Genomic DNA, 25,478 nt, shown 5'->3' with positions numbered 1-25,478 from the left:
AAGCGAACACTTTCAAGAGCTGTCACTGCTGATGTTACCCATTTTCCTGGGTCACTTGGAGCTGGCAACAAAAGGCACATTCATCAGGAGATGGGGAAGGTGAAAGCTGTTGGGAGACTACTTTAAAGGCAAAAAAAGGCATTTTTTTATTTTAACGTCATCAGAACAGCTTTGTTAGCTTAACAGCTTGCCTATGTTTACAGTGCCAGTACTTAGCAAATGGACAACCTTTGCGATTACAGGAAAACTATCACCATTGGAAAATTATTTTAAGCATTTCATTTAATGCTTCACAGACAATACAGTAGTTTCTCAAGAACAAAGTGTTTCCAAAAGGCCATACTAGCAGGCTGAGCTTTTGCCTCTCTTCAGAACTAAACAGTGCAAAAGAAATGGCAGTTTTGGGCGCAGACCTCATTTGCGAGTACCCAAAGCAAATTTCCAACAATTAATTTAACAATAATATCCAACCACTTGGAAATAATTAACACTGAGATTTAAAATAGTGGCTTTCAAATAGTTATCCAGAGTAAATGGGTTAGGAGGGCAGGTAAGAGGAGCTCAGAGAAATGGTTCTTCAACTTTAAATATAACCCTAGCCCTAACGATTTTTTTCCTTTTTTTTTTTTTTTACTCCTTCTCACTCTTTCTAAATAGTAAATTCAACTATTAAAATTAGATAACCTTGTGCTGGTCTAAGAACACCAGGGAAGCAAGGTCCGAGGGGGTATTACAGCCAGTCTAACCAAGCTGGACCCTCCCTATGCACCCCACTCCCTACATTTGTTAGTCCCCAAGAGGTATTTCATGCCACAGCGTCAAGGTACATCATGAACCAACATGGTCATTTCTTCAGCAGAAAAAAGGAAGCAAATATGAGAAAAGAAAGTCTTAGATTAGCAAGACTGAAAAAAGTTTGAACAGTTACCCATCACACTGCAGTATTTTTAAACCTGCTGTGACAAAGCCTGCTTGAGGTCATGGTATGGTTTCACCAGATGTTGCCAGCCAACATAAGTGCTCAGTGCCACCAAGACTGTCTCAGTGGGCTGAACTGGTTGACCAGGGGCTTCAGCAGAGGGTGTCACACCCAGCACAGGGAGGGGGATCTCACCAAGGGACCAGAGCAGCCAGACATCATCCTCATACAAGCCATAAGCCATTTTCTCAGCTCAGCCACTCGAGCCTGCTGACACACCGTGGCTGGAGAGGAGACACAGACATGCCCAAGTGGATTCAATCCAGCAAGGGAGCATGTCACCCCCCAGCAGGCTGCGTTATCAGGGAACAACTCACTCAGGTAGGACACTCACTTTGACAGGAGGATGGCAGGGCATGCCCCTCAAAGCAGCTCCGGCAGCAACATCCAGGGAAGCAGTACACACCTAATTTTATTCAAGAAAACAATTTTGTGCAGTTTTGCCTCTGGCACAGCAGAAGAGGCATCTAAAAGGTCCTCAAGCCTACTAAATATGGTAGCTTCACCCTCCTGATAGCCTCACAGACAGTCCTGGAAGACAGCTGGGACTACCACTGCTTCACACAGCAACAACACTAGTTAAATCTGAAGATCCAAAGCCAGAACAAGATGGTCTGGCCCATGCAAAAGCTGTCATTTACATTCCTCTATCACCCCCGTGATGTACAGTCCCTGCTCTGGTGCTAAAACACCTGCGGCAGGCAAAGAGCATCAGAGGTGTGTCAAGATCTGTGATAAATGTAATGCCTTCCTAAGAGGAAATCACACCATTAGTACATTTCTCCCACAGCCTAGGAAAAAACATGAGAAACAACTGGTGGATTTGCCAGGACAGGGGCAGAAAGCAAAGGCTGGCACCAAAAATATCATGATTTCTCCCCAGGCTGCTACCCTGACCCCACAGTCTGTCATCACACAGGCTAGAAGGCATCTCACCGTTTTAAAGTCAATGATACATTAATCTAGATACTCAATGTTTGGATTCTTTGGAGATCTTTCCATTCCCTCTCTCATTTTATCTTTAAAGTTATTCCTCAATATACAAGAAAAGTTGAAATTCTGTTTAGGAAACAGAAAATTAACTAAGACTTATTTTTTCTGTTTCCAAGAAAAAGAGCCCAGAAAACATTTCCACATCTCCTGTACAAGTGCTAGGTAAAACTAAGGGTCTACTCCAAAACTTAGTAAGTAAAGCCACTCTTCAAAGAAGCAGAAGAACAAAAGAAAAATACTTCAATTATTCCGGTGTCGTCTTTTCTCTCTTTTCAGCTCCGCCTTGAAAACTTACTTTGACCAGCATGTCCACGAGCAGTAACACTACTCCTCATCCCCCAGACTCTTTTTCTTTTCCAGCCTTTCTCTGGCTTGCTCAAGATAAGTTATCTTCTCAACACGTGTCCTACTTCTTTAACTGTTTCAGGTGAAGAACACCCATTTAAGAAAAAGAACCCAAACCACTATTTTAATACAGTCACAACTGGACACTTTGAAAAACAAAGTTAAAAACTAAAGAAAAGCACCTTTCAAGCTATATTACATTTAAACACTTCAGCTGTGACTTACAAAGGGCTAAACCCAAAACTTAAACTGGTTTTAAAACCTGTCTGGCTTTAGAGAACTCAAAAGCTGGAATTAATACTTGCAGCTCCTTTACCACTCTGCTACCTGCGGCTCTGCAGGCTCTCTGAACCAGCTAACCCAACACACTCCCCAAAACTCAGCACAGATCCCCTCTTCAAATAAAAAGGGTAGATCTCACAGGGAAATGAAAACCCTCGTGCAACTAAACTCTCCAAAGCAGAGCTGAGTTTTATGCATAGTCCATATATTTCAGAGGCAGATGCAACGCTGAGGACCAAAGTCTCACGTTAAATGAATGGCTGACATGTGAAAGCCTCTCTGGAGAAGGTACTTCTCACGCAGTTGCTTCCTCGCGTACTGCAATCCACACCAAAACACAAGTTCACTCCACAGTAAGTCAAAAACTTCAAAGAATTACCTGAGCTCCCCGCAGTTAGTAAGTATTGCAGATATTTGTTCATGCTGTACTTGAGGCTTTTAATATCTGCTCGGTACTGCTAAGACACTCCGGCAAAGGCGTGTGGCACAATACCGCTGACCATGTGCTGACACAGCACTCTCCGGGCTGCAGAGATAATTAGGGCAGGACTTACCAACCCAAAGTCCCGCCTTCACCCTCATTTACTCCCAAGTCTGACTGGGTTTTACTCAAGTGTCTGCAGGGGGTTTTTTGGCTGTTTTCTTCTTCCCTACCACTACTACTATAATCTTGGGGAATTTTTTGACATCTTGCTTTCCCCGCTCCCCAACTGCAAATGTTACTTTTTACTTGATTCGAGCAACCCAAGTTGGCAAGCACAGCAGTTTCCCAAATGGCAATCCCCAGGCTCCTGCTAAGCCATCTCCTCATCCCACCGGGCCCCCCAGCCGGAGCCCAACGCCATCCCACTTCTCAAGCCCCGCAGCCCACGCTCAGCCCCAGCAGGGAAGGAGGCTGCAGGGCAGGGAGATACCCAGCCCTGCCTGTCAGTACCTGCCCGCAGCCTGGCACTGCTGCCGCTCAGCATCACACCAGCCGGCACGCCGCCCCGGCGCCTCCAACCCATCTCTCCTGACACTAGGCAGCCCAGGGAAAGTGGTTTGGGAAATCCTGGACTAGCAAATTGTGCTTTCTGCTTCTCCAGCACTAACACGGCACTGCAGGGTTTGACTAGAGGGAAAAATAAATTTAAAAAAAATCAGAGGAAGCGTTTTAATGTCAGGTAAGAGAGTGCATGCTGGAGAGAGAAATCCTGCAAGAGTAGCCAGAGGCCTCCTGTGGCAGCTGGAGAGGAGGCCAGGGAGCTCGCAAACACCGGCACAACTCCTGGGCCTTCAACACCCAGGCAGGTCGCTGCACCTTTAGCCTTCAAAATCCTTCCAGCTTGACAGAGATTTGCTCCCACCTCCTGCTTTTCAGACGTCTGTAACAGGAGCAAGGAATTGCCGTGTGCAAGCTCAGGGCCAAGGTTCCCCACAGCCACGCTCGCCCCGCTTGCAGAAAGACAAAAATCAGAAGGGCCCTGCCAGCCCATGCTGAAATCCCAACACACGAAGCAGCTGCACCTGCCCACCCACAGGAAACCCACCATAACTGACAAGTTAGTTAAATGACAAGAAATCCCTAACCACTAGAAAGCCATGACATTGATTTACATGAAAAGACACGTCCTGACCTTACCATCAAGTGGGCTTCCTATTCTTCATTTCAAAACTCAGTTAAAAAAAACTTCCACCGTTAACATTTTGGTCTGTACTGTTCTAAACACAAATGTGGAAGGGGGCAGGGAAAGCAGTCTTAGCAACCCCCCCACATGCAGTCCATGGACTAGAGCACCCAAAGCTGAACCAACCTAATTTCCCCCCTCAGCAAAGAAATACTGAGGGCAATTCATAAGTTCCTGCTCATTCAATTTCCCTGTAGCAAATACAGCGATAAAAGCTCTTTTTTTTTACAAGAAGTTGATATTGCACAACATAAAACTACAGGAAGGAAAATGCAGCTGCAAAGACTTTTCCCTTCATCCTTCCTACCACACATGGTGCGAACCTGCACTGCAATATAAGTAACATAAAGGCAACCCCAGACAGCAGAGAGGCTGCTCCCACCACACACGGCTCAGTTTAACGTGCAGCCCCTCAGCAACATGCTGTATGAGGAACCCCACTGGGGAAGATGACAATGTCCTTGATCCGACGGTGACACACGGGCTGAGGATGATTAAAGTTGGGGTTTAACAGTTAAACAGCCTCTTCAGGTTTTCTCAAGTATCATTTTGCACAGTGTTTTATATACAAGTCACAGCCATCCCATGTGGTTGCTTTTCAGCTGAAGACTGAAAAAGGAGAGGTGAAGGGCCTTCCTACATCAGTGACAGGATCAACAGGGTTAAAGCTGGGGAGATAAGCCCAAGGATATCTCCACACCTGACCTGGGCCAACAGGAGCCAAACAGCATTACAAACGGCTTACTTGTGAGCTGGGTAGTGTAAATCACAGAGAGGTGAAAAAAAGTGTTGCTACCACACAAACCCAACCAGACACCTTCCAAAGATGCAATCTAGATCTAATCTGCAAAGCCTTGCCTATCTAAATAGAAAATCCACACAGCAAGAAAACCACTCCTCAAGCTTTGGACTATACCAGAAAACTGCCGAGCAATTGTCAGTGCACACAACTCCATAATAAAGTCTTTTGAGGCAGGGTGCTGAAAGCCTTGCTCTTCCCATCTTGCACTAAGGCAAGGATCAGAGCAGACAAAGAGGAACTCAGACCTCCAGACCTGGACACAGCTTACTGCTCCGGGTTCAAAAAACATCCACCTCCTAAGCATCTGCTGACAGCTGTATCAAAACCAGCAAACCAAAGAGCTGGTTTCCTTATGATATTTATGAAGAGATGTATTATGCTTCTTTTATGTCTTTCAGCATACTCAGGACCTAGACTTTAAAGAGAGACCTATTTTTCTCCTATACAGCTCTTGAAGAGATGCTTTTAGGGCTGAAGGCAGTTCTTCCCTCCTACTTACACAGCACGCTTTCAAAGCACTTCACACACATTCAATAATCTCTTCATCCTGCTCAGAAGCAGGTGGGTTTTAGTCATTTTGTAGATGGAAAAAGCACTTCAGCCAAGTCAGGATTAGAATTTGCAATCTCCAGATTCCCAGTCCTGCACAGGCTCACATCCCATTTCTGAGCCCACAGGCACTGCTGTGGAAACACCACATCGGTGCACGCTACCGCCCCCGCACCCTCCTCAGCTTTCAGCCAGTCCTGAATTTCCAGAAGCCTCCAGGTAGCCACGCTCTTTTACCATGCAGGCAGACGCTTGCAGTAAAGACACTGGAATAGATTTCCCACATGAAGTACCATGCATTTCAGAACCCAGTTCAAATGTGCCCTACAAAGCAGATGCATCATGCTGGTTCCCTCCTCACCCAGCAAGATTTTATTTACCGAGCTGCTTTCAGAGGGGAAGAAAAGGGAGCACCTGCCACATGCAAACAGCAGCAGACGGGGGAAAAGTCAGTCCTGCTGCTGCTGATCTCCTTAACAGGCACGGAGGCCTCTTTGCCGTTGTCTCCCACTGGCTGGGAACATAAGAGAAAAATATGGATCATGTACGGCGAACCCCAGAACAGTATGCTCCTCAGGAAATCTGGAACAGTGAGGGGTGCAAAGAAAAGGGGAACAGTCCCACTAACTCCCCACCTCCTCTCTGCTCCCCCTGGCTTGTGTCCACAGCCTCCTCCCACCACAAGCAGGCAAGGCTAGCTCCACTCCTCAGTTTCCAAAAGCTACTTTCAAGGCTACAGAAGATCTACTAAGGGTTTTGGGGTTACTGCCAGTCCTACAGTGATCCTCAAAACATCAAAGTCAACATCAGTCTTGAATCAATATGCTTAGCAGACTAATTCTTCGGATGTTATTGTTTTTTCCAGGCCCTATCCCAGAAAACACAGATCTGCACTGTAGCTCTTGCTGTTGATACCCACCTGCTTTTAAAAATTACGCTTTTAAAGCTTATTTATTGAGTGATGCGATTAAACAGGTCAAATATGCCCAAGTGCACTGTTACAAGGCTACTTGTAAACAAGACAGGCAGTTTCACTGACAGGGAGCAACTTATGGTGGATTGAGAACCTGCTTTCAAGAAGATGGTTGCCTGGCTGCTAAACTACTACACCCTCTAGTGTAAATCTTAAATACATCCTTCCAGGCTAGACGAGCTTCAGACAGACAGAGGAAAAGATAGAAGCACTTCAAGCTGAACCCTTCAGATGAAGCTAAGCCATAGCACTGCTTACAAAATCACTGCAAAGACGTTTTCTGCTCCTATAGAAATTGTGTACCTTACACAACCCCACTAAAGTCCTTTCTAAAAAAACAGCATTTCGCAGCAGGTTCAATGCTCTTCTTCCATTTCTCAATCAAAACAGACATTTAAAAAAATGGCTGAAGTCCAGTACTAAGCTGAGGCAGAATTTACAGATCCCTGGTTATGACAATCCTGCCATGCCTTAGATGCCAAGAATTTGGGAAAGGAAGCAGGAACACGCAGCTCAGCCAGCTGGGGGGAGTGGGAGGCCACAGGCTGGAAGTTAAGCCTCACAATGCCGTTTCTTTCACAAGTGGCAGACACTTCACCTAGGAAAACCAGACCCACACTAGAGCTTTTGTTTTTCAAAAGCCAAAGCTTCTCTAAGAGCCGTAATACAGTAGATACACCATTCTCACTCCCCAAAATACAAGATTTCTCCTGAGTCACTAACATATCCAAGCCAGGCCTAACAAAACATTGGGATAATTTGTCATTCACAGTCAGCTCTTAAATAAACACTTTTCAGCCAGTATTAGAAGCCGAACACACTTTCCAGGTGCACCAGGAGGTTTTACTAAAGACGAACCTTCTCTTCCCCATTTCAAAACTCAAAACCAGAACCAGCTTTTATTTAGTACAGCTGCATGTTTCAGGTGGCAGACCAAAATGAGCACATCCAGTTCCAAAACTGACACCCTACAGATATTTAAAGACAAACAGAAGTAGTACTCTGAAAGCTAATTATAATATCAAGCATTTAGAGGACCATCCTAAAGGGTTCTAGAGGGTTTTTCAAATTCAAAAGAATAATGGAAGAGGTAAAAAACTTTTGCCTTTCTAACACAGTATCCATCTGCCTGTGACAGCCCTGAGTATACTTTGCTTTCTTTATTTTAAACTAAAACAGAGTCATGGTAAGTTGACCTTCTAACGAGGAGACAAAAAATTAATCGCTTTCTAAACCCATGAATAACCTAAAGTTAAGCAAGTACAGAAAAAACCCAAGTTCTGCTTTATTGTGACACCTGCTTCAGGTTGTTGAGACCACGCATACTAGCAAGTATATCTAACTGCAACAGCAGAGCTTTAACAAAAAGAAGCAAGAGGTATTCTTCTGGGGAGAAGAACGAAGCCTTTTCTCTCCAAATAAAATAATCAGATGAGCAAATAATGTAAGTAAAACAAGAGTTGCTGGAAGAATGAGGACAACAGCAGCTCACCAGCGTTTTTGCAGCCAAGCTTCGTTTTGAGAAACCTGGCAGCACTCCACGCCTTCCTCGAGTCCTTCATCGGGAGGGGGCCCAGCTCCCCGCAGCCCCCCCTGCAACACCCCACCAGCAGGACCTGCCTCGCAGCACCAGCCTAGAGCACGTCACCTGCCCTGACACCTCATTGCCCTGACACCTCATCGCTGCTGCGTGAGCCGGGGTGCCTGGAGGGACAAAGAAAGCATCCAGCAGCACTGCCCTCCCGCAGCCTCCATCCTGGTGACCAGACAGGCTGTCCTCAGGCCATCGGACATTTTGGAAAGCTGCTCCCCACCACCCTCGGGCCAGGCAGCAACGGTAGGATCCAGGGGAGGAGAGAATCCACCTCTCCCTCACCCCGGGTGAGGTAAAAAGTCCCTTCAGAGCCTCCTTCAGAGGCAACAAGAGGAGACAACGCAGGGCCCAGAGCCCGGGCAGGGCTGAGGGGCTCAGGGGACCCACCTGCCCCGCCTGGACGGTGCCCACAGCCCACCCGAGAGGGGCTGCAGGGGGCAATACCCGGGCCGGGGGAGCAGGCGGGGTTACAAGAGCGGGAGACAGACTCGGGCCCTGAAGGGTGGGCAGGCGTGGTGAGGAGGAAGGGCGCGGGCCTGGCCTCGCCAGGAGGAGGACACGCTGCTGCCGGGGGGGGCGAGGGCCGGGCAGCGCCACGGCCCGGGGCGGGGGGAACCGGGGGAGGGGGAAGGGTGTACCGCGGCCCGCCGGGCCGGGCCGGGGCCGTACCTGCGCCGTGGCCGAGGGCCAGCCCCGCGCCGGGGCCGCCAGAGGCTCCGCACCGCGCCGCTGCCGCCGCCGCCACCGGGGGGTGCCGGAAGTGGCAGTAGGGCCGGCGGCACGGAGGGCCCCCGCCCGGCCCCGGCCCGCCGGCGCTGAGGAAGGGGCAGTCGATGCCGCGGAAGTAGCCAGTGGATCTCAGCATCCCGCCGGCTGCGGGGCGGGGAGCGGGACCGGGGCGCGGGGCAAGAGGGAGAGAAGGGGGTAGGTGAGGACGCGCGGGCGGCGGCGGCAACGACGCGCTCCCGCCTCACACCACCGGCGCCGGCCCCGCCGCCATCTTGGGAGCGCCCGGCCCGGCGGCGAGGCCCCCGCGACGCCGCTGCCCGCACTGAGCTGCCCGCCGCGCGCCTGAGCCGCGCCTGAGCCGCGCGGGGCGGGGCGGGAAGTGGCGGCCGGGGCCCGCCCTCTGCCCGGGGCCCGCCCTCTGCCCGGGGCCCGCCCAGTGCTCGGCGCCCGCCCTCTGCCCGGGGCCCGCCCTCTGCCCGGGGCCCGCCCAGTGCTCGGGGCCCGCCCTCTGCCCGGGGCCCGCCCTCTGCCCGGGGCCCGCCCAGTGCCCGGGCTGCCCCTCAGGAAGTGGCCGCGGGGACCCGGCGCCGCCCAGACGCAGCGGCCGGCCTGTGGGAGCTGGCGGGTGTGTCCGGGGTCAGCTGGGGCCGGGCCCGCGCCCCCAGAGCGGGGGAGATGCGGAGGGACAGGCGGGGAAGGAGGGTGCAGGCCCCGGCACCCCCGCGACCCCCCCCTGCCACGGGCACAGCAGCGGCACCGGGCTCCCTGTGTGGCCTGGCCCCTGCTATGACCCACCATCCCCGGCACAGCCCACCATCCCTGCCATGGCCCCTACCATGGCCCACCAACCATCCCCAGCATGGCCCCCGCCATGGCCCACCATCCCCGGCATATCCCACCATCCCTGCCATGGCCCACCAACCATCCCCAGCATAGCCCCTGGCATGGCCCACCATCCCCAGCACAGCCCACCATCCCTGGGCCATGGCCCACCACCCCCAGCGTGGCCCCCACCATGGCCCACCAACCATCCCCAGCACATCCCCCACCATGGCCCGGGCCATGGCCCACCAACCGTCCCCAGCACAGCCCCCACCATGGCCCACCAACCATCCCCAGCGTGGCCCCTGCCATGGCCCACCATCCCCACCATGACCCACCACCCCCAGCATGGCCCACCACCCCTGGCACAGCCCCTGCCATGGCCCACCACCCCTGGCACAGCCCCCGCCATAGCCCACCACCCTTGGCACAGCCCCCGCCATGGCCCACCATCCCCACCATGGCCCGCTGCCACAGCATGGCCTACTGGACCCATCATGGCCCACCCCCACGCGATAGCACCCCACCCCCAGTATGGCCCACCACCCCCAGCACAGCCCACCACCATGGCACAGCTCACGGCCCCAGCCTTCTGGAAAGCAGCAGAACACCAGCCAGGCTGGTTAGGGAGACTCAAGGCAGAAATAACTTGTCAGAAGCCACCCGGGGGGAGTGAACTCGCTCTGCCATGGAGGCTCGGCCCCTCTCCCCCAGCAGCCACCACACCAGTATTTACCAGTGGGGAAATGGAGGCGCATGGTACCAGTGCTTTGTCTGTGGGCTGGGCCGGGGGGGGGGGGGGTCAAGCGGGCGAGGGGCACCCACACCTCCTGCGAATCACCTGCTGCTGCCCCAGCCTCGGCTTTTCAAAGGAAGGAGCCTCCATCCGCAGCAGGTGAGGCTGTGTCGGGATGACAGTGAGCCACCAAGCCCTTCAAGGAGAAATCCCATTAAGCGGAGCCAGAAGCTCCAGCCCAGTGAGACAGGATGATCCAGGAGTGCCTCATCGCTTGTGAAAGGAGAGATGGGAGAGAGCCTGGAAAGCTCTGGGGCAGTGCAGGGAGCCTGCTAGATGGTGTAGAGAACAGTGCCCAAGGGGGAGTCATCCTCGGCCCCAAGGAAGGCCAACGGAAAGAATACAAAAGTCATGTTTCACAGGAGTCTTTTAAAAAAACCAAACACTTTATTTTTAAATACGGTGCCACAACAAGGTGATGCTGCTGCCTCCTCCCTACCCATTGCCCCACACAGCATCCCAGCAGAGCGAGCCCCAGAGCAGAGCCCACCACCGTGCCTGGCCAACATGCCGGGGGCAGCAAGCAGGAGACCAATGCCCCAGCACCGCTGAGTTCTGGGGGCAAGCAGCTGCTGGCCCCAGGAAACCTGAATAATCGATAAAAAGCTTTTAAACAGCGCGAGACACCAGGAGATCAACAGCCTTCTCTCTGGCAGAAATATGGAACTGACTCAGGGTGCTTTACAAGGTACCCGGGGAGGGCTTGCGCTGAGCATCCCCACCCACGCCTCTGCCAGCCAGCTCCCTGCCTCCCACAAATGCTAGAAAAGCAAGCTATCTTTCCCCCCAAAAAAGAAAGCATTTTTATCTTTATGATATAGATAAACCTATTTTATGTAACTTCAGCTGTAATAGAGAAGGCTCTGTAGAAAGACCATGCACGCAGACACACGCTGAATAACGTTATTTCCCTGCCTTATAATTCTCATCCCATGCCTGCTCAACTCATGAGCTGGGAAAACAAAATAATCTACAATAAACCATTCATTTCTGTCCCGACCTGCAGGACTCCACATGGAAAAACTACATGAAATTGGTCCAGGCTGATCTTAGCTATACTTTTGCTTCCCTATGTAGGAAGGAGCAGCTTGGTTAACTGAGATGCCCACTCAGCTCCCAGTTAGCAGCACTGGAAATGGTGCCGATGATCCCTGCACACCCTGAAGCAGCCCCTCTGAGAACAGGGACCCCCAAATTCACCTGTCATAGTGGATCTGAGCTCACCCCCAAAGCTCAGCACCCCAAACGAGTCCCTCCAACCCTGCCAAGGACCTAAACCCCCCACCGCTGCCTCCCAGATCGACTTAATGGATCGCCAAGACTGACCTCATCTCCCCCCGCCCAGGCACAAGTTCCTGACCCCACTGCAGAGAAGCGAGGGGGATTTCTCCAGCCACTTGTCCCTGGGGCGCCTGGCTGATGCTCCCTCTGCCTCCTGGCACGGCTCACACTCAATGGCCAAATGCTCCAATGTAAGTTATGGAGGGGAACAACCTGGGGACATGTCTCAGGCATGTGGCAGGGTTGTCACAGCACCTCAGGTCCCCACGTGGGACAAGGGGCAGCACGGAAGGACATGCCAGCACAGCCCCTGCTCCACGTTTTTGCTCCTCTCCTGCCCAGGGAGAGCCAGGCAGAGGGATGCCACCAATCTGGGCTGAGCCTGCCCCCCCCCTCCCCCCAGCCCCTTACTGCCACTGGGTGACAGTGGGGACCTGCTCCCTGCACTGGGGAGACCTCGCACTGTTCTAGCCTTCTCCGACACAGCAGGGATGGGATGGAGGATGTGACCCAGAAATGTGGCTCCAAACCTGCCACGGGAGATGTTCCTGGTTTGCTCACAGGGGCAGCAGGGCAGATCCAACCCTGGGGTGGCTGGGGTGTCCCCAAAACCTCATCCCCACCCACCAGCCAAGTTCCAGCAGCAGGCGAAGCAGCTCCTGAGGGGAGTGGGTCCCTGCCACCCCACAGCCGTTCCCCACCCTGCGATCAACCCGCATGCCAGATGAATCAGATTGAGTTTTTTGGGGGGGAAAGAGCCAAAAAAAGGGAAAGCAGCCAGAGATCCTGGTGTGGCAGGAGCCTCCTGCCTTGCAGACCCCTGCTCCCTGCTTGTTATTTTGCATCACTGTATAAAAGCACCTCCTGGGGCAAGTTTCTGCTCCCCGTGGTAGGGGTTACAGATTTTCTCTGCATCCACACAGGAATTTTTCCATTGTCCCAGCACAGTCCTCATACGAGGTGCCAGCCAGGGGTTTGTCAATTTGCTGAAAGAAACGGATTGGTGGGAGAACAGGGGCTTCTCCAGAGCTGCCAGAACTTCCTTGCGCAGGATTGTCTCTTTGCAGGAACGGGCTGTTTGGTGCGCAGGGCAATACCCGTCCTGGTTCCACCCCACACGGCTCCCGCCATGCTCCACAGCCTCCCTGGGAGACCTCCCCAGCCCCACTGCAGCCTCCCACTCACCCCCAGCCCTGCCATGGCCATGGGTGCTCTGTGACACCCCAAAACCCCATCCACATCCAGTGATGGCCCAGCTGCTGCATCCCTTGCTGCCCAGCCCCAACCCACCGGGTATCAGCCAGCCCAGGGGGGGATGCTCCAGGTCCCCAAGAGTGCTCCCAACTCCCCACCCCAGGTGGTCCCAGCTCCCCAGAGTGCTCCAGCACCCCAGGGGGATGCTCTGTCCCATCAGGGGAATGCTCCAGCTCCCCAGGGGTGCTCCCAGCCCCCCCAGGACTCGGCCCCTGGCCCTGGGTGCGTGGTCCCACATGTGCAGTCCAGGCGTCGTCGCCGCAGGGCTGTGGCAGCCCGTGGGCCTCCCTTCACCGTCCCAGCCTCCAGGCATCGCTCAGGCATAGGATGACAAAGGGAAGCTCACAGGGGGCAGGGGGCCGCGGCCCCACACTCCTCCAGCCGAGCACTCCTGCAGACGGAGGAGAGAAGTAAGCCAGGAGGGGAGGGAAGGGGGCAGGAGCCTGGGGGGGCTGGGGGATCCCCAGCCTGCGCTGCAACTGTAGGAGGTGAAAACCAGCCCATGGATCTCCCCAGCGTGACCCACCAGCCCTGGCGCTGCTTGTTCCCAACTTGGGGATGCGGTGGGCGTGCAGGGTGGGAGCAGGGCCATGCGCCCAGGCAGTGCTGGCGTGTGCAGGTGGGTGTGGATGAACGTGTGGGTTTGCCTGTGCAAACCCAAGGGGGTGAAGAGCGCAGCACCGAAAGGGCAGCACAGGGGTACACAAGCAGGGTCGCACATACACGTGTGTGCACACATGCCTGTACCAGGGTATGCACGCGTGCATGCACAACTGTGTGTGTGTGCGTGTGTGTGGCCGTGAATGCATGCACAAGCCTATGCAGGTGTGCGTGTGCGCAGGTCACCGTGTGCTCAGGTGTCAGTGTACAAATGTGAATACCTGTGTGCATGTCTGCAGGCACATGCATCTGTGTGCGCACACGTGTGTCTGCACATACATGTGTGTGGCTGTCTGCACGCGTACGCGCGTGGTGCACAGCTGGGTGGGTCCAGCCCATGGTTGCCCACCCGCAAAGGCCAGGCTCAGGTACCCTTCCCAGGACTTAACCTTGCCCAGGGGGACCTTGGGGACCACTGGGCACCCGCCACCCCCCAGCCAGCAGCGCAGGGTGGTGGGTGCCCCCCACGCTCCCTCCTCCCTGGGATGTGATGCCACACTCGATGCCTCTCACCAAGGAAGCACTGGCTGGTGTCTGGGTGCAGCTGCAGGCACGCTGGGATGCTCGCAGCCCCTGTGCTGCTCAAGGAGCATGGACAGACGGGCTCTGCTCCCCCAGACCCGCTGCCATCCCTGCCCCCAGCTGTCCCCCACCAGCCCCAGGTCGCTGCCTCACTCACCTGGCAGGGCAGAGCCAAGGGCTGCTGCCAGCGCATCCTCTCCTCTTCTTGTCCTTTCCTGTCCCCTTCCCTCCATCTTAGCCAGCGCTGTGCAGAGCCCCTCACCCTGCCATCCCTCCTCCAGCGCCCTCCCCTCTCCCCAGCCCGACCACAGATGGGATCCTTCCCCTCTGCCCTTTTATACCATCTTTGCTCATATGACAAGCACGTGAAAAACCAGAGCAAAGCTTGGAAAAAAGCTCCTTAAGACGCTTTAATTCAGTTTCCTGGATCCCATGACTGAGCTCGGCCTCTGAACAGGGTCTCATGACCGTGGGACGCAGGCCCCGGCCATCAAAAGCCTCATTTATGCCCCAAAAGAGACTTAAACCCCTCCTGGCGCGTCACCCAGTGAGCCCGACGTCCCCCATGCCCGACCTCGGCCACAGCCCCATCTGCACCGGTGTGGTACCTCTGCCGAGGGCTCATGACAGCAGGAATCCCCCCTGTGGGACCCCTGGGACATCCCACACTTTTTCCCCTCTCACAGCCATTGCACGCGGGCACACGTGGGCACACACCGAAGCCCCCAGCCCAGCCACGTGCCTGCGACTGCAGCAACGGCAGCAGGAGCTGCCTGTGCTCCCGCTCTTCTGGCTGGGGACTTCAAAAGGACCTGGGGGGACGCCAGCACTGTCCCCTCTGCTGCGGCTGCTGGAGGGACTCTGGGACACTGCCTTTGCCATGCTGAGACCGAGGTTTTGGCAGAGCCCCCCTCCAGGCACCAAGCGCCATCCAGGTCTGGCCCCCACTCAGCCCCCTTCCCGCCCAGTCCCTTCCTGGCACTCCCAGCCGTGCCACCAGCAGTGGGGACAGAAGTACCATCCCAGTGGTTTGCAGCCAGTCTGGCCCCACTGGTGGGGGATGCTGCGCGCAGGACCCCCAGGGCAGGTCTGGCTCATGCCTTCTGGGGACCCTGCAGCTCACGTATGGATTAGTGCTTCTCCCTCCCTCCTCGCTCCAGCTGCCGGTGCCCAGGTGAGGATGGAGCCTCAGTTCTCCCTGGCCAGGAGCAGGGAAGGATCCAGACCTAAAAAGCCCGGATCCCTAACAACGACAGATCACAGCCATGCATCATGGAGGCAGCAGCCAGCAATGGTCGGCTCACCGGGATCCAATACATGCAAACTGCATCTAAATTTTGAATATCAGGCTGAGATTTTCTATCTTTTTGCCTTTTTTCCCCCCCCCCCCCCTATAAACTGAGACATGATAAATACAAACTCAAGCCACCACGACATCGCCCTGAACCCAAGCACCAGCTCTGAGACGTCCTGCCGGCAGTGCAGAGCTGCTCTAAAGCATCCGCAGCTCCACAGGAAACAGGCAGCAGTAAGAGGATAAAAATACCCTCGGTGCAAACAAAACATCTCTATGTCGGGATTAGGACACCGTGGGCTGCTCCAGCTCCACTAATCGGGGCCGGGGCCGGAGGGGAACTGGGCTGGGTGACCCTGGTGGCTTTGGCTTCCAGCACACGTGTGAGCTGAAGGCTCTAAAATCACCCCGTGCCGGGGATGGGAGGGGAGCACGGGGGGATGCTCAGGGAGCAGCCAGACATCCCAGCTCCTGGACCCTGAACCCCCTCTGCAAAAACCCCAGCACCCAAATCCTCTTCTGGCTTCTGCAGAGCCCCAGTGCCGAGGGTCCCCCCTCCTCACCGCAGCACCCTGCCTCGGTCCTGAGGGGAAGGTGAGGGGTGTGGGGAGCTGGGGGTCCCATGCCCCCCCCGCCCCGTGGCTGCCACCCACAAACAATAGGTGCATTTGAGCTCTCCGTGTGTCAAATGCAAGGCCCCACCACAGGCCCCTGAGCCCCCCACCCCCACGAGCCGCCTAAGGAGATTATCGCTCCTCACATGAGCCTGTGGGCCCCACGGGGGAGGAGGGGACACGGGGCGACAGGGACAGGGAGGGGGGAACCGGTTTCCTGAGAGCCCCACGAGGGTCCCTGTGGGCACGGGAAGGGACAGAGGGATGCTCTACTCTTTGGCAAAGGCAAGGGATGCAGGAAAACACACGGACACTCTGAACAGCTCTTTCGGGGTGATTTCGGAGCAGCCGTCGACCCCCAAAAGCACAAAGCCGAGCGCCCTGCCGCTCTGTGGGGCAAACACCCTGTCTGCTGGCAGATGCCAAGGCGGGATGCCCCCGTGCCTGCCTCTGTGGCCAGCACACACCAGGAATCACGGAGTCCCCTGGGAGCCCGGGGCACAGAGTAGGTCAAAACAAAGCTGTGCTCACCCCAGGGTCACCCTGCCTGCTCAGGACCATGCTGTGTGCCTCGCCATGCTGGCCCTGGCACACCGGCAGACCATGGGGATGTCCCCCTTCCCCTCCCTGCAGCACACCCGAGGCCCCACGCTCCTGCTCCTAGGAGGCTGAGACCTCTTAGGTCCTCCACCTCCCATGGGAACCCCTAATGAAACAGGGCAGGGGCTGGCGGGGGAACAGGCCCCCGTTGTCCCCACAGCCCGATTCGAAGAAGCAGACCTTTGCAGCCCAATCCCAGGAGCCCAAGGGCTCCTTCCCCATCTGCTGGCACCCTGGGGCTGCCCAGTCCCCAGAGGAGGGTGACAAGTGTCAGGGATCTGGCCAAGTGCAATTCAGCAGAGACATCGGCCAGCAGGGAAAGCCAAGGGGCTGGAGCCACATGGGCTGGGGCTGGTCCCCCCAGCAGGGTGATGGAGAGGCAGCCCCAGGTGTACCCAGGGAAAGGGTGCACACGGGTAAAATGTTAAACCTCTGCTCTTTATTTGGTGCCTGGTTTCCTTGACCCGTTTCCCCGAGCGCACTGCCTGCGAGCGAGATGGAGAAGGTTTTCTAGGGATGACCTGAACGCGGGGAGCGCTCTGAGAAGGCAGAGCAGGGCCAGGCTGGAGGGGGTGTGGGGCAGGGGGCACCTCCTCCATGTATCCCCAAACTCCCCTTGGGACACAGACACTAGGCACCCCACCGCCACCAGCGCTGATCCCGGGAAAGCGCCATTGAGAGCAGGAACTGCCACCTCCTCCGTCCCGCCCCGCAGCAATGGCAGGGAGGGGGCTGGGCCCCCAGCCCCTCTCCAACTCGCCTTATTGCTATAGTCAGAGCAGCAGAGCGGCCAGGAGGAATTCAGGAGTTCGCTGGTTTAGGAGGGGGGATGAGGACACATCCGAAGCCAAGGGTACACCATCAGGTGGGTGGGCTCTCATCTTTCTGAGGAAGGGGGAAGGAGCTGCCGTCTCTTGCCAGCCCGGCCGGTGGTGCCAGCAGCGCCGGGGCTGACACCGGGAGGGAGGAGAGTTGTGCTTGTGTCCAAGAGGAAAATGCACCATCTGCTCCAGGGCATCCTGCCCTCTCCCGAGCCCGGAGCTGAGGTTGTACAAACTCATTGCACCTCCAGCAGCAGGGATTGGGGAGGGACACTGGGAAGAGAACTGGAGAAACAGGCAGAAACCCCCTGCCCGTCCCCCTGCCCTGCTAGTTACGTTGGCTGGGCAGCTCCTGGGAGATGAATTTTCGAAGGCGCTCGAGGTACTGGCTGTAGAGTTCAATGTCATTGTGCCCGGCCCCGTCCACCCACAGCGGCTCCACAGCCTTGGGGCAGCGTTCAAAGAGCGCCAGGCCATGGGAGAAGTCGATGACTTCATCCTCCGTGCCGTGGATGATGAGGACGGGAGAGGTGATTTTGGAGATCTTCTCGATGCTGCAAAGAAAGTGGGTGAAGAAGAGATGAGAGGCGGGGTAAGTACAGGGATCATGGCACTCCCTCCTGCCCCCCAAAACTTATTCCCTCGGGGAGAGGGACCAGGAAATGCTCTTTGATCACAGCAGAGCATGGGGACATGGAGCTTCTGCCAAGGATGACCTCCAGGACAAGGTCTTCCCTGACATGACAGACAAGGACCAGACACAACAGCCCCATGGGACCCAGGCAGGGCTGACAGTAACCGCTGCAGGACAGCGTGGACGCAGGCCCTCCCTGCTCAGGATCAGCCATGCCAGGCTTTGAGGAGTGGAAGCATAGCTGTTCTCAGCCCGGCCCCGGAGGCCACGGGGACATAGAGCGTGGGCTGGTGGCTCCCCGCCCCGGCTTCTGGCTCGGGGACCGTCTCTCGGGCCCTGCTGGCCCGGCTATGAGGAAAAGGCAAAGCAGGAACTCATCCCACCTCAGTGCTGCTTTTCCATGCCACTGCCTCTGCCGTCTGCAGAGGGGGGGAAAAAAGGCCAAGAAATTACTCCTGGGGTGGAGAAGGGTCCCAGGGGCACCTGGGATCACCCTTGTGATACACTACAAGGGGCCAGTGGCACAGCCCCAGAGCTGGCAGGCAAAGACACTGGACAGGATGGCCAGGAGGTGATGCCACCAGGGGACTTGGGGTGCACACACCATCAGGAGAAGGCACGGTGACCCCAGTGAGAGTTACAGCCCCCCAAGACGGGGTGAAATGCAAGGCAAGAGGATGCCGATGGGCACGTTTAAGCCCATCATTGGAAAGAGACCCAGTTTTCACCACAACCCCTCTTCACGGCCAGGGCTGGTGTCCAGGACAGAGCTGGTCTGGGCACTGACCCTCCAGAGCTGACCCTGTCCCTTCTCCTCGGGCCACTCACTTGGGGAAGGCATCGAACCAGTAGGTCTTCTTGGTCTCAGGGAAGGCGACTCTCATGCCAGAGGTGAGCGGGGAGTGGAGCACGATGGCAGCACACTCGTAGCGGGAGGCCAGATCAACTGTGGGCACTGTGCCGATGCTTTGTCCATATAAAATAATGTTCTCCGGGCTGATCCCATATCTGGAAGAGGGCAGGTCAGGTCAGCACCCAAGCACCAGAGTCACAGTGCCAGGAGATACAGCCCAGGGGATCACTCTGCTCTGGCCACAGCACCCTGCAAGGCTTGCTGGGGCCAGGGGGAACAGGGCTCTGTCCCCCCTGCCTTTCCCTCACAGCTGGGCCCAAAGCAGCTGCCCTGCACCCCCGGCAGGACCAGGGAGCAGCCGGGGCTGAGCTGCCAGAGGAGCTGTGGGGGGTGTCAGGGCTCACCCTCGGCAGGAGCAGGGTTCCAGGCAGGCTCGCAGCCGCACAAGGCAGCCCCCAAGTTCCTGGGTCACGCTGCGAGCCTGGCCACAGGGCAGGGGAGGCAGAGCCCATCATGGGGCTGCACCTTGAACCTGGCTGGGGAACCAGGGCTGAGCACAGCCTGGGGAGAGCCTGGGAACGGCAAGATGGGGAGCACAGCTTGTGCCAGCACCTCCAAGCAAGGTCATACCCCTGCAGCATCCCAGCCCCTCCAGGTCCCCCAGCCTGCTCCCCTGCAGCTGCTTTCCAGCCACCCCTTGCCATTATGAGTGGCCCGGGTTCCCTCTCTGGGAGATTTCCTGTTTTCCAGACTGCTGGACCACAGGGTTTTCCTGGCGGCAGCATGGACATCCTCCCTTCCCCCTGCCAGGCACCCAGCTCACCGCGTCCGCAGCGCCTGCCACGCAGCATCGATGTCGGAGTAGAGGTTCCTCTCGGAGGGCTTGCCCGTGCTCACGCCGTAGCCTGAGTAGTCATAGGAGAAGATGTTGCAGTTGATGCGGGTGCCCAGCCCGATATAGAAGCTGCTCATCTGCCCCAGGTCCACGGCGTTGCCATGTGAGAAGAGCACCGTGTATCTGCAGCACCGAGGAGAGACAGGCACAGCAGGTTAATCGTGGATTCTGCGGTGCTGCTGCACTGCCCAGCCCCACCAGCAGCTCAGGGATGGATGTGCCTGGGCAGCACCAGCCGGGACATCAGCTTGGGAGGCCAAAACCCAAACCCCAGGACATGAAGGGCCAACGCTCCTCTGGCCATCAAGGAGGGTCCTCGCAACGCCCCCAATCCGATCCTGGAGATACCCAGACACACTCCTTGCCACCCAGGGCCAGGGGCTTGCTCCCAGCAGAAACAGGCAGCCCAAAGGCAGGATGATTCTGTTCAAGTTTCTGAGTCTATTTTTGGTAAAAAGCTCAGGATTTGGGGCCGTTTGCCCAATGGGGATTTCAAGTAAGAGTTCTGACAGCAGATTTTTTTCTCTCCTGAGTCTGGCAAGACACCAGGCACTGGGAGAGAAGTGAATTGTGGGAGTGACAAGGCACAAGAAATTTCCACCATAAGGGGAAAAACAATGTTAATCATAAAAATTAACACTAATAGCAGATTGATGGAAGCTTGGCTCTCTTCTGCTGGAGGGAGGGAGCAGGACCCACTCCATGTTGAGCCCTCACAGTTGGTCCGAGAGAGGTCTGCGGCCAGGTTGAGCCTCTGTGTCCCAGCCTGGACACCGCAGGAAGGGAGGGGGTGGCAGGATGGGCTGGGGGTGGGGAAGACAGACAACAAGCGAGACCTGATGCCCCAGGGGGTTTGGCCAGATTCCCCCCAGCCTGGAGCTGTCCCTCCAGCCCTGCAGCCTGTGCTTAAACAGCCGCTCCTGCAGGCTGGCTGGGAGCGGGGCCAGCACCGAGCATCGCTGCAGCATGGCGCAGGCAGGTGGATGTGCAGGCAGAGCAATCCTGCCACTGCTCTCCTCTCTCTGGGAACCCATGCAGGGACAGCAGACATCCCCATGGGCAGCCTGCAGAGCCCTCTAACATCTCTCCATCCCCTGCAAGAGCCACCCTCCTCACCCCCAGCCCACTCAGTGGCTTCAGAGCCCTTGGTGAGCTGGGGGCTGCTCCAGGCTGCACTCCCCTGTGCAGGGGTCTCTGCGGATGCCGTTCCTTGGAAGGCGCATTGCTCCCAGGTGGATACCAGTGGGGGAGGTGGTCAGCTGGGGTGGTGCAGGCTTTGCGACCTGGCCTCCCTCTGCACCTGAGCCCCCAAGCTGTGCCACCGGCTCGGGGAGCAGCTCCCAAGCCCCCTCCCGTCCCCTAGTGCTTGGTCACCAGCAGCCGGGAGGTGGTCTCCACCTCACACCCCAGGCTGCCCCTCTCCAGCTTCCCAGTTTTCAGACCCACGGGAGTGACCAGCAGCAGGTTGTGCCTAAACACCTCCTGGCTTTCACTCCTATCGCCCTTCCCCTTGAGGAATCAAACATGCTCGTGAATGAGACTAAAAATGCAGCCCCAGTTGCCCGCAGGGGTCTCCTGGCTGGCACAGGCTCTTGCCCATCCACATGGTCGCTGCAGGGCTGGGGATGGAGGCTGGGGTGCAGACCCCTCTGGTGCTCACCAAGAGCTCACTGCACAGCTGGAGCATGTTGTATCACTGGCGTGTCATCAGGAGGGATCTGCGGGACTGCCTAAGGAATCCCTACATCCCTGTAGCCTCCGGCTTTGCCTCCACTCCCTGCTTAATCCCATTCCCGGCTGCAGCCACAAGCCAGACTGGTCCCAGGAGCTGAGCTCACCCGCCCCGCAGGATGCCTCTAAACCCCCATGGCAGGGCCGGCTCCTTCAGCGAGGCGCCAGGTCGGGCTGGGTCGAGGAGGTGGTGCTCAGCTGAAGGAGAGAAGCGGGCAGGATGGCACGCTGCCTCACCAGCGCCTCACCAGCCTGGTACCAAGCGGCTGGGGTCAAACAGCCAGGCTGGTACATCCAGGGGCAACTCACCTGGCACCTGGCACGCAGCGGACGTACATGCAGCCAACGCGGTTCCCCCGACTGCTTTTGGTGACGAACACCTCAATGTTGTCCAGCTCCCGCTGGGAGTACTGGAAATCCGCCCGGTCCTTCAAGTGCAGCTTCCACCGCCCCGCAGCGCCGCCTCGCAGGGAGCCCGTGCTGGTGCTGCCCACAGGCTCTGGCTCGGGGACCACGGCATAGGTGGGCTCTGGGGGCAAGAAGGCCAGTTTGGCAGCGATGCGGCTGGGGCAGGGGGGGCAGCAGAAGAGGCAGCAGAGTTGGCTGATCGACAGCCCGTTCATGACGGCAGCGAGGCAAAAGGCAGCCGCGTCTGGAGCGAGGGAGGATCCAAATCGGACAGAGGCCGGGAACGACGACAGCCTGGAGAGGCCCCGTCCTCAGCTGGCCCTCGGCACAGCTGCCGCCAGCAGCCCACTGTGGGCCGGGGTGCTGGTCGGGGCTGGGGTGGCCGCCATCCGTCCGTCTGCGGGCAGCAGCGGTGGCCTGTGGGCAGGACACGCAGCAGTGAGGGCTCTGCGCTGGGCACCCCCCAGGCACGCGTGACCCACAGCCGGGGACAAACACGCACCTCCCCAGCACACCCATGCGCTGGCGAGCACAGGCACCGCACCGCCTCTAGCCGAGGGGCGCACCGTCCCATCCCTCCCCTCCCCCAGCCCCCACACTCACACTGAACCCACGCAGCCCCCCAAAACCAAGCCTCCTTCAACACTTCCCAGCCCCCGCACCAGGCCCACGCTGAGGAGGCGAGGATGGTGGGCGCAGGATGATCGCACACATACACACGCTCCACAACAGCCGCGTGGTCGGTGGGACGAAGGATGCAGCCCCCCCTGGACCCCCCAACCGCCGGCACAGGCCCAGCCACACTGGCGTGCAGCAGGAGCGCTGAGCTCCCAAAGAAAAAGGGGAGGGGGAAGAAAGGGGAGAGGAGAGGGAAAAAAAAAAAAAAAAAAAGCAACTATTTTCTGCAAGTTTGGGCACAGGCTCGCACTGAGGAATGTCAAACCAGCCCACACCCCGAGGAATTTGCTCCATCTGCTTCCGAAGGGCTGGGAAAGGGGAGGAAAGGGTGGAGGGGGGCTGCCTGCCCAGCGGGAGGAGAAGGCAGGCGGCACCAAAATATGCCAAAATATTCAGAGAGAAGGGATGCCCCGTACCGCGGCCCCGCTGCAGGCCCTGTGCTGGGGGGGCCAGGGCTGGGCTGGGGTCCCGCTCCTGCCGGTGACCACAGTGGTGCTGGGGCCGGCACACAGCAGCCCCGTGTCCCCCCAGTTTGGTGGAAGTGGACGGGGTGTCCGGCGGCCGCACACCTGCACGGGCACGTCCCGGCGTGGGTCCACGCAGGCAGAGCAGGCAGCCGCTGGCAGCGCAGGCGCCGTGGGTCACACTCATGCCGTGTGTCACGCTTGTGCCGGGCCAAACCCCAGCACCCGTGGGGCTGGCACCCCCGTGGGCAGGTACCCCTGGGGGGCTGGCACCCCCGTGGGTCTGGCATCCCTGAGGGCAGGTTACCCCAGTGGGCAGGTACCCCTGTGGGGCTGGCACCCCTGGGGGCAGGTTACCCCCCATGGGCAGGTACCCCTGTGGGACTTGGCACCCTGTGGGCACATAACCCTGGGGGGCTGGCACCCCTGTGGGCACGTTACCCCCCATGGGCAGGTACCCCTGGGGGGCTGGCACCCCCATGGGGCAGGCACCCCTGCCCTCGCCCCACAGCCAGCATGAGGGACCAGATCCAGACCCCCAAGCTAACCCCCCGCATGGCGTGGGGCTGGCTCCATGCTACACACACCCCGCTGAGCCCCCCCCCCGCCAACAATCACTCCATGGCCACAGCAGGAGGATCCACACTGCACCCACCCACTCACTTGACCTGAGCAGGCCACCCAACACGCTGACCCACACGGGATTCCCCCCCCCCCCCAGTGACTGGTGGGTGCCCCCCACCCCACCAGTGACCAGTGTGGGCCTCTCCTCTCCACTGACAGGCATGGGAACCCCCCACCCCACACACAGTGACTGGCGTGGGCCTCCCACCCCCCACTGGCTGGGGAGAGGGGGGTCCCACACACACTGACCTGTGTGGGCCCCCCCTACTGAGTGAGTGCCCCCCCCCCAAACACACACACTGACCCATATGTGCCTCCCCCCACCACCTTCCAGGCACAGGACCCCCCACCCCACACACACCAACTGGCATGGGTGTCCCCCACCATGGGCTGCTGTGGGAGGCCCCCCTAAATTGACCTGTGTACCCCCCCTCCACTGACTGCTGTGGGACCCCCACCACTTACCAGTGGAGATCCCCGCCCCTGCTGACCAGCGTGGGCCTCCCACCCCACTGCCAGGCATGGGACCCCCCACCCCACACTCGCTGTCCCCCCCCCCCCAGACTGCTGCAGGCCTCCTACACACCAGTGGTAACTGGTGTGGGACCCTCCTCAAACACATGCTGCCTCGTGGGACCACCATGCCCCTCCATTGACCGGTTTGCCCCCCCTCCTCAAACACTGCCCTGCGTGGGCCCCCCCCCGACTGCTGTGGCCTCCCCCCTCACTGCCCCGTGTGGGACCCTCCCTCAAACCCACACGCCGCCGGGTGGGACCACCGCGGGCCACCCCCCGGACTGGTTTTCCCTCCCCACACACACACACACAAACACTGACCTGCGTGCCCCCCCCCACTGCTGTAGGCCTCCCCACACCCCCCACCGCCCTGTGTGGGCCCCACTCCCTCCACCGACCCATACGCCCCCACTCCCCACACACGCTGACCCCCGCGGGCCCCCCCCCCCGACAGCTGTGGGTCCCCAAACACAGACCCTGAGCGGCGTGGGGGCCCCACCGTCCACCGCGGGGCCCGACAACCCACCGCCCCCAGCACACGCTCATGCCCCCCGCGTCCCCAGAGCCCGGCCGAGGCAGGGCCGTGCCCACCCCCCCCCCGTACCTGGGCATGCTCCGGCCCGGGCCCCCCCGCGCTCGGGGCTGCCGAAGGGACGGGCGGCCGCTGCGGTCCTCCGAGGCGGGGGCGGCGCTGCACAGCGGCCCGCCTGGCCCCGCCCGCTCCCGCCCGGAAGTGACGCCATCTCCCCGCCCCCGTTGCCAGGGGAACGGCGCGGCCTTGCCCGGGGCTGCCCGCCCCTGGTGGCCGCCGGCGCCAAGGCGGGGGTAGGCGGGCGAACCCACGCACGGAGCCCCACACACGTCCCCCTCCCAACGCCTCCCGGGCTGGATAGGGGGAGCAGGGGGGCGGCTCGGGTCCGCGCCGGAGCTGGGGTCCCACCTGGGTCCCAGGCGCCAGCCCAAACCCCCTTTCCTTCCCCTCCCCGGGTCACAGGCCGCTCCAGGCCCCACTCCAGCCCTGCACACGCCGGTAGGGAAAGCAGCTCCCCCGCCACGGCCCCCTAGGGCTAAGGGAGAGTTTGGTCCTCTAAGGGGACA

At 58.2% G+C, this 25,478-nt stretch overlaps 2 protein-coding genes across 4 annotated transcripts in view; both read right to left on the bottom strand.

Annotated features, from left to right (window-relative positions):
• REXO1 (RNA exonuclease 1 homolog) overlaps positions 1–9,312 on the bottom strand; it is a 40,535-nt gene extending 31,223 nt beyond the window's left edge. The window contains exon 1 of one of the 3 annotated variants that reach the window (XM_055804741.1): positions 8,854–9,312. In XM_055804741.1, the coding sequence (XP_055660716.1) occupies positions 8,854–9,049 (196 nt within the window). In that variant the 5' untranslated portion in view covers positions 9,050–9,312. Of the gene's footprint in view, positions 1–2,978; positions 3,122–8,082; positions 8,216–8,853 lie in introns of those variants that run through there. The other 2 variants (XM_027791552.2, XM_027791553.2) reach the window with 2 other exon arrangements.
• Positions 9,313–17,173: 7,861 nt separating this feature from the next.
• Positions 17,174–25,098, bottom strand: ABHD17A (abhydrolase domain containing 17A, depalmitoylase). Its single transcript, XM_055806576.1, has 5 exons — positions 24,985–25,098; positions 22,000–22,515; positions 19,888–20,082; positions 19,040–19,219; positions 17,174–18,131 (listed from the first exon to the last, which is right to left on the bottom strand). Exons 2-5 carry the CDS (start codon positions 22,311–22,313, stop codon positions 17,906–17,908), a joined length of 915 nt encoding a protein of 304 aa, XP_055662551.1. The 5' UTR covers positions 22,314–22,515; positions 24,985–25,098; the 3' UTR covers positions 17,174–17,905.
• Between the last annotated feature and the right edge of the window lie 380 nt (positions 25,099–25,478).

The sequence above is a fragment of the Falco peregrinus genome, chromosome 5, assembly GCF_023634155.1.
Source record: "Falco peregrinus isolate bFalPer1 chromosome 5, bFalPer1.pri, whole genome shotgun sequence".
In the NCBI taxonomy this organism is placed as follows: Eukaryota; Metazoa; Chordata; class Aves; order Falconiformes; family Falconidae; genus Falco; species Falco peregrinus.
Note: the sequence above shows the minus strand (reverse complement) of the source record. Positions and strands in the feature narration are given on the sequence as shown.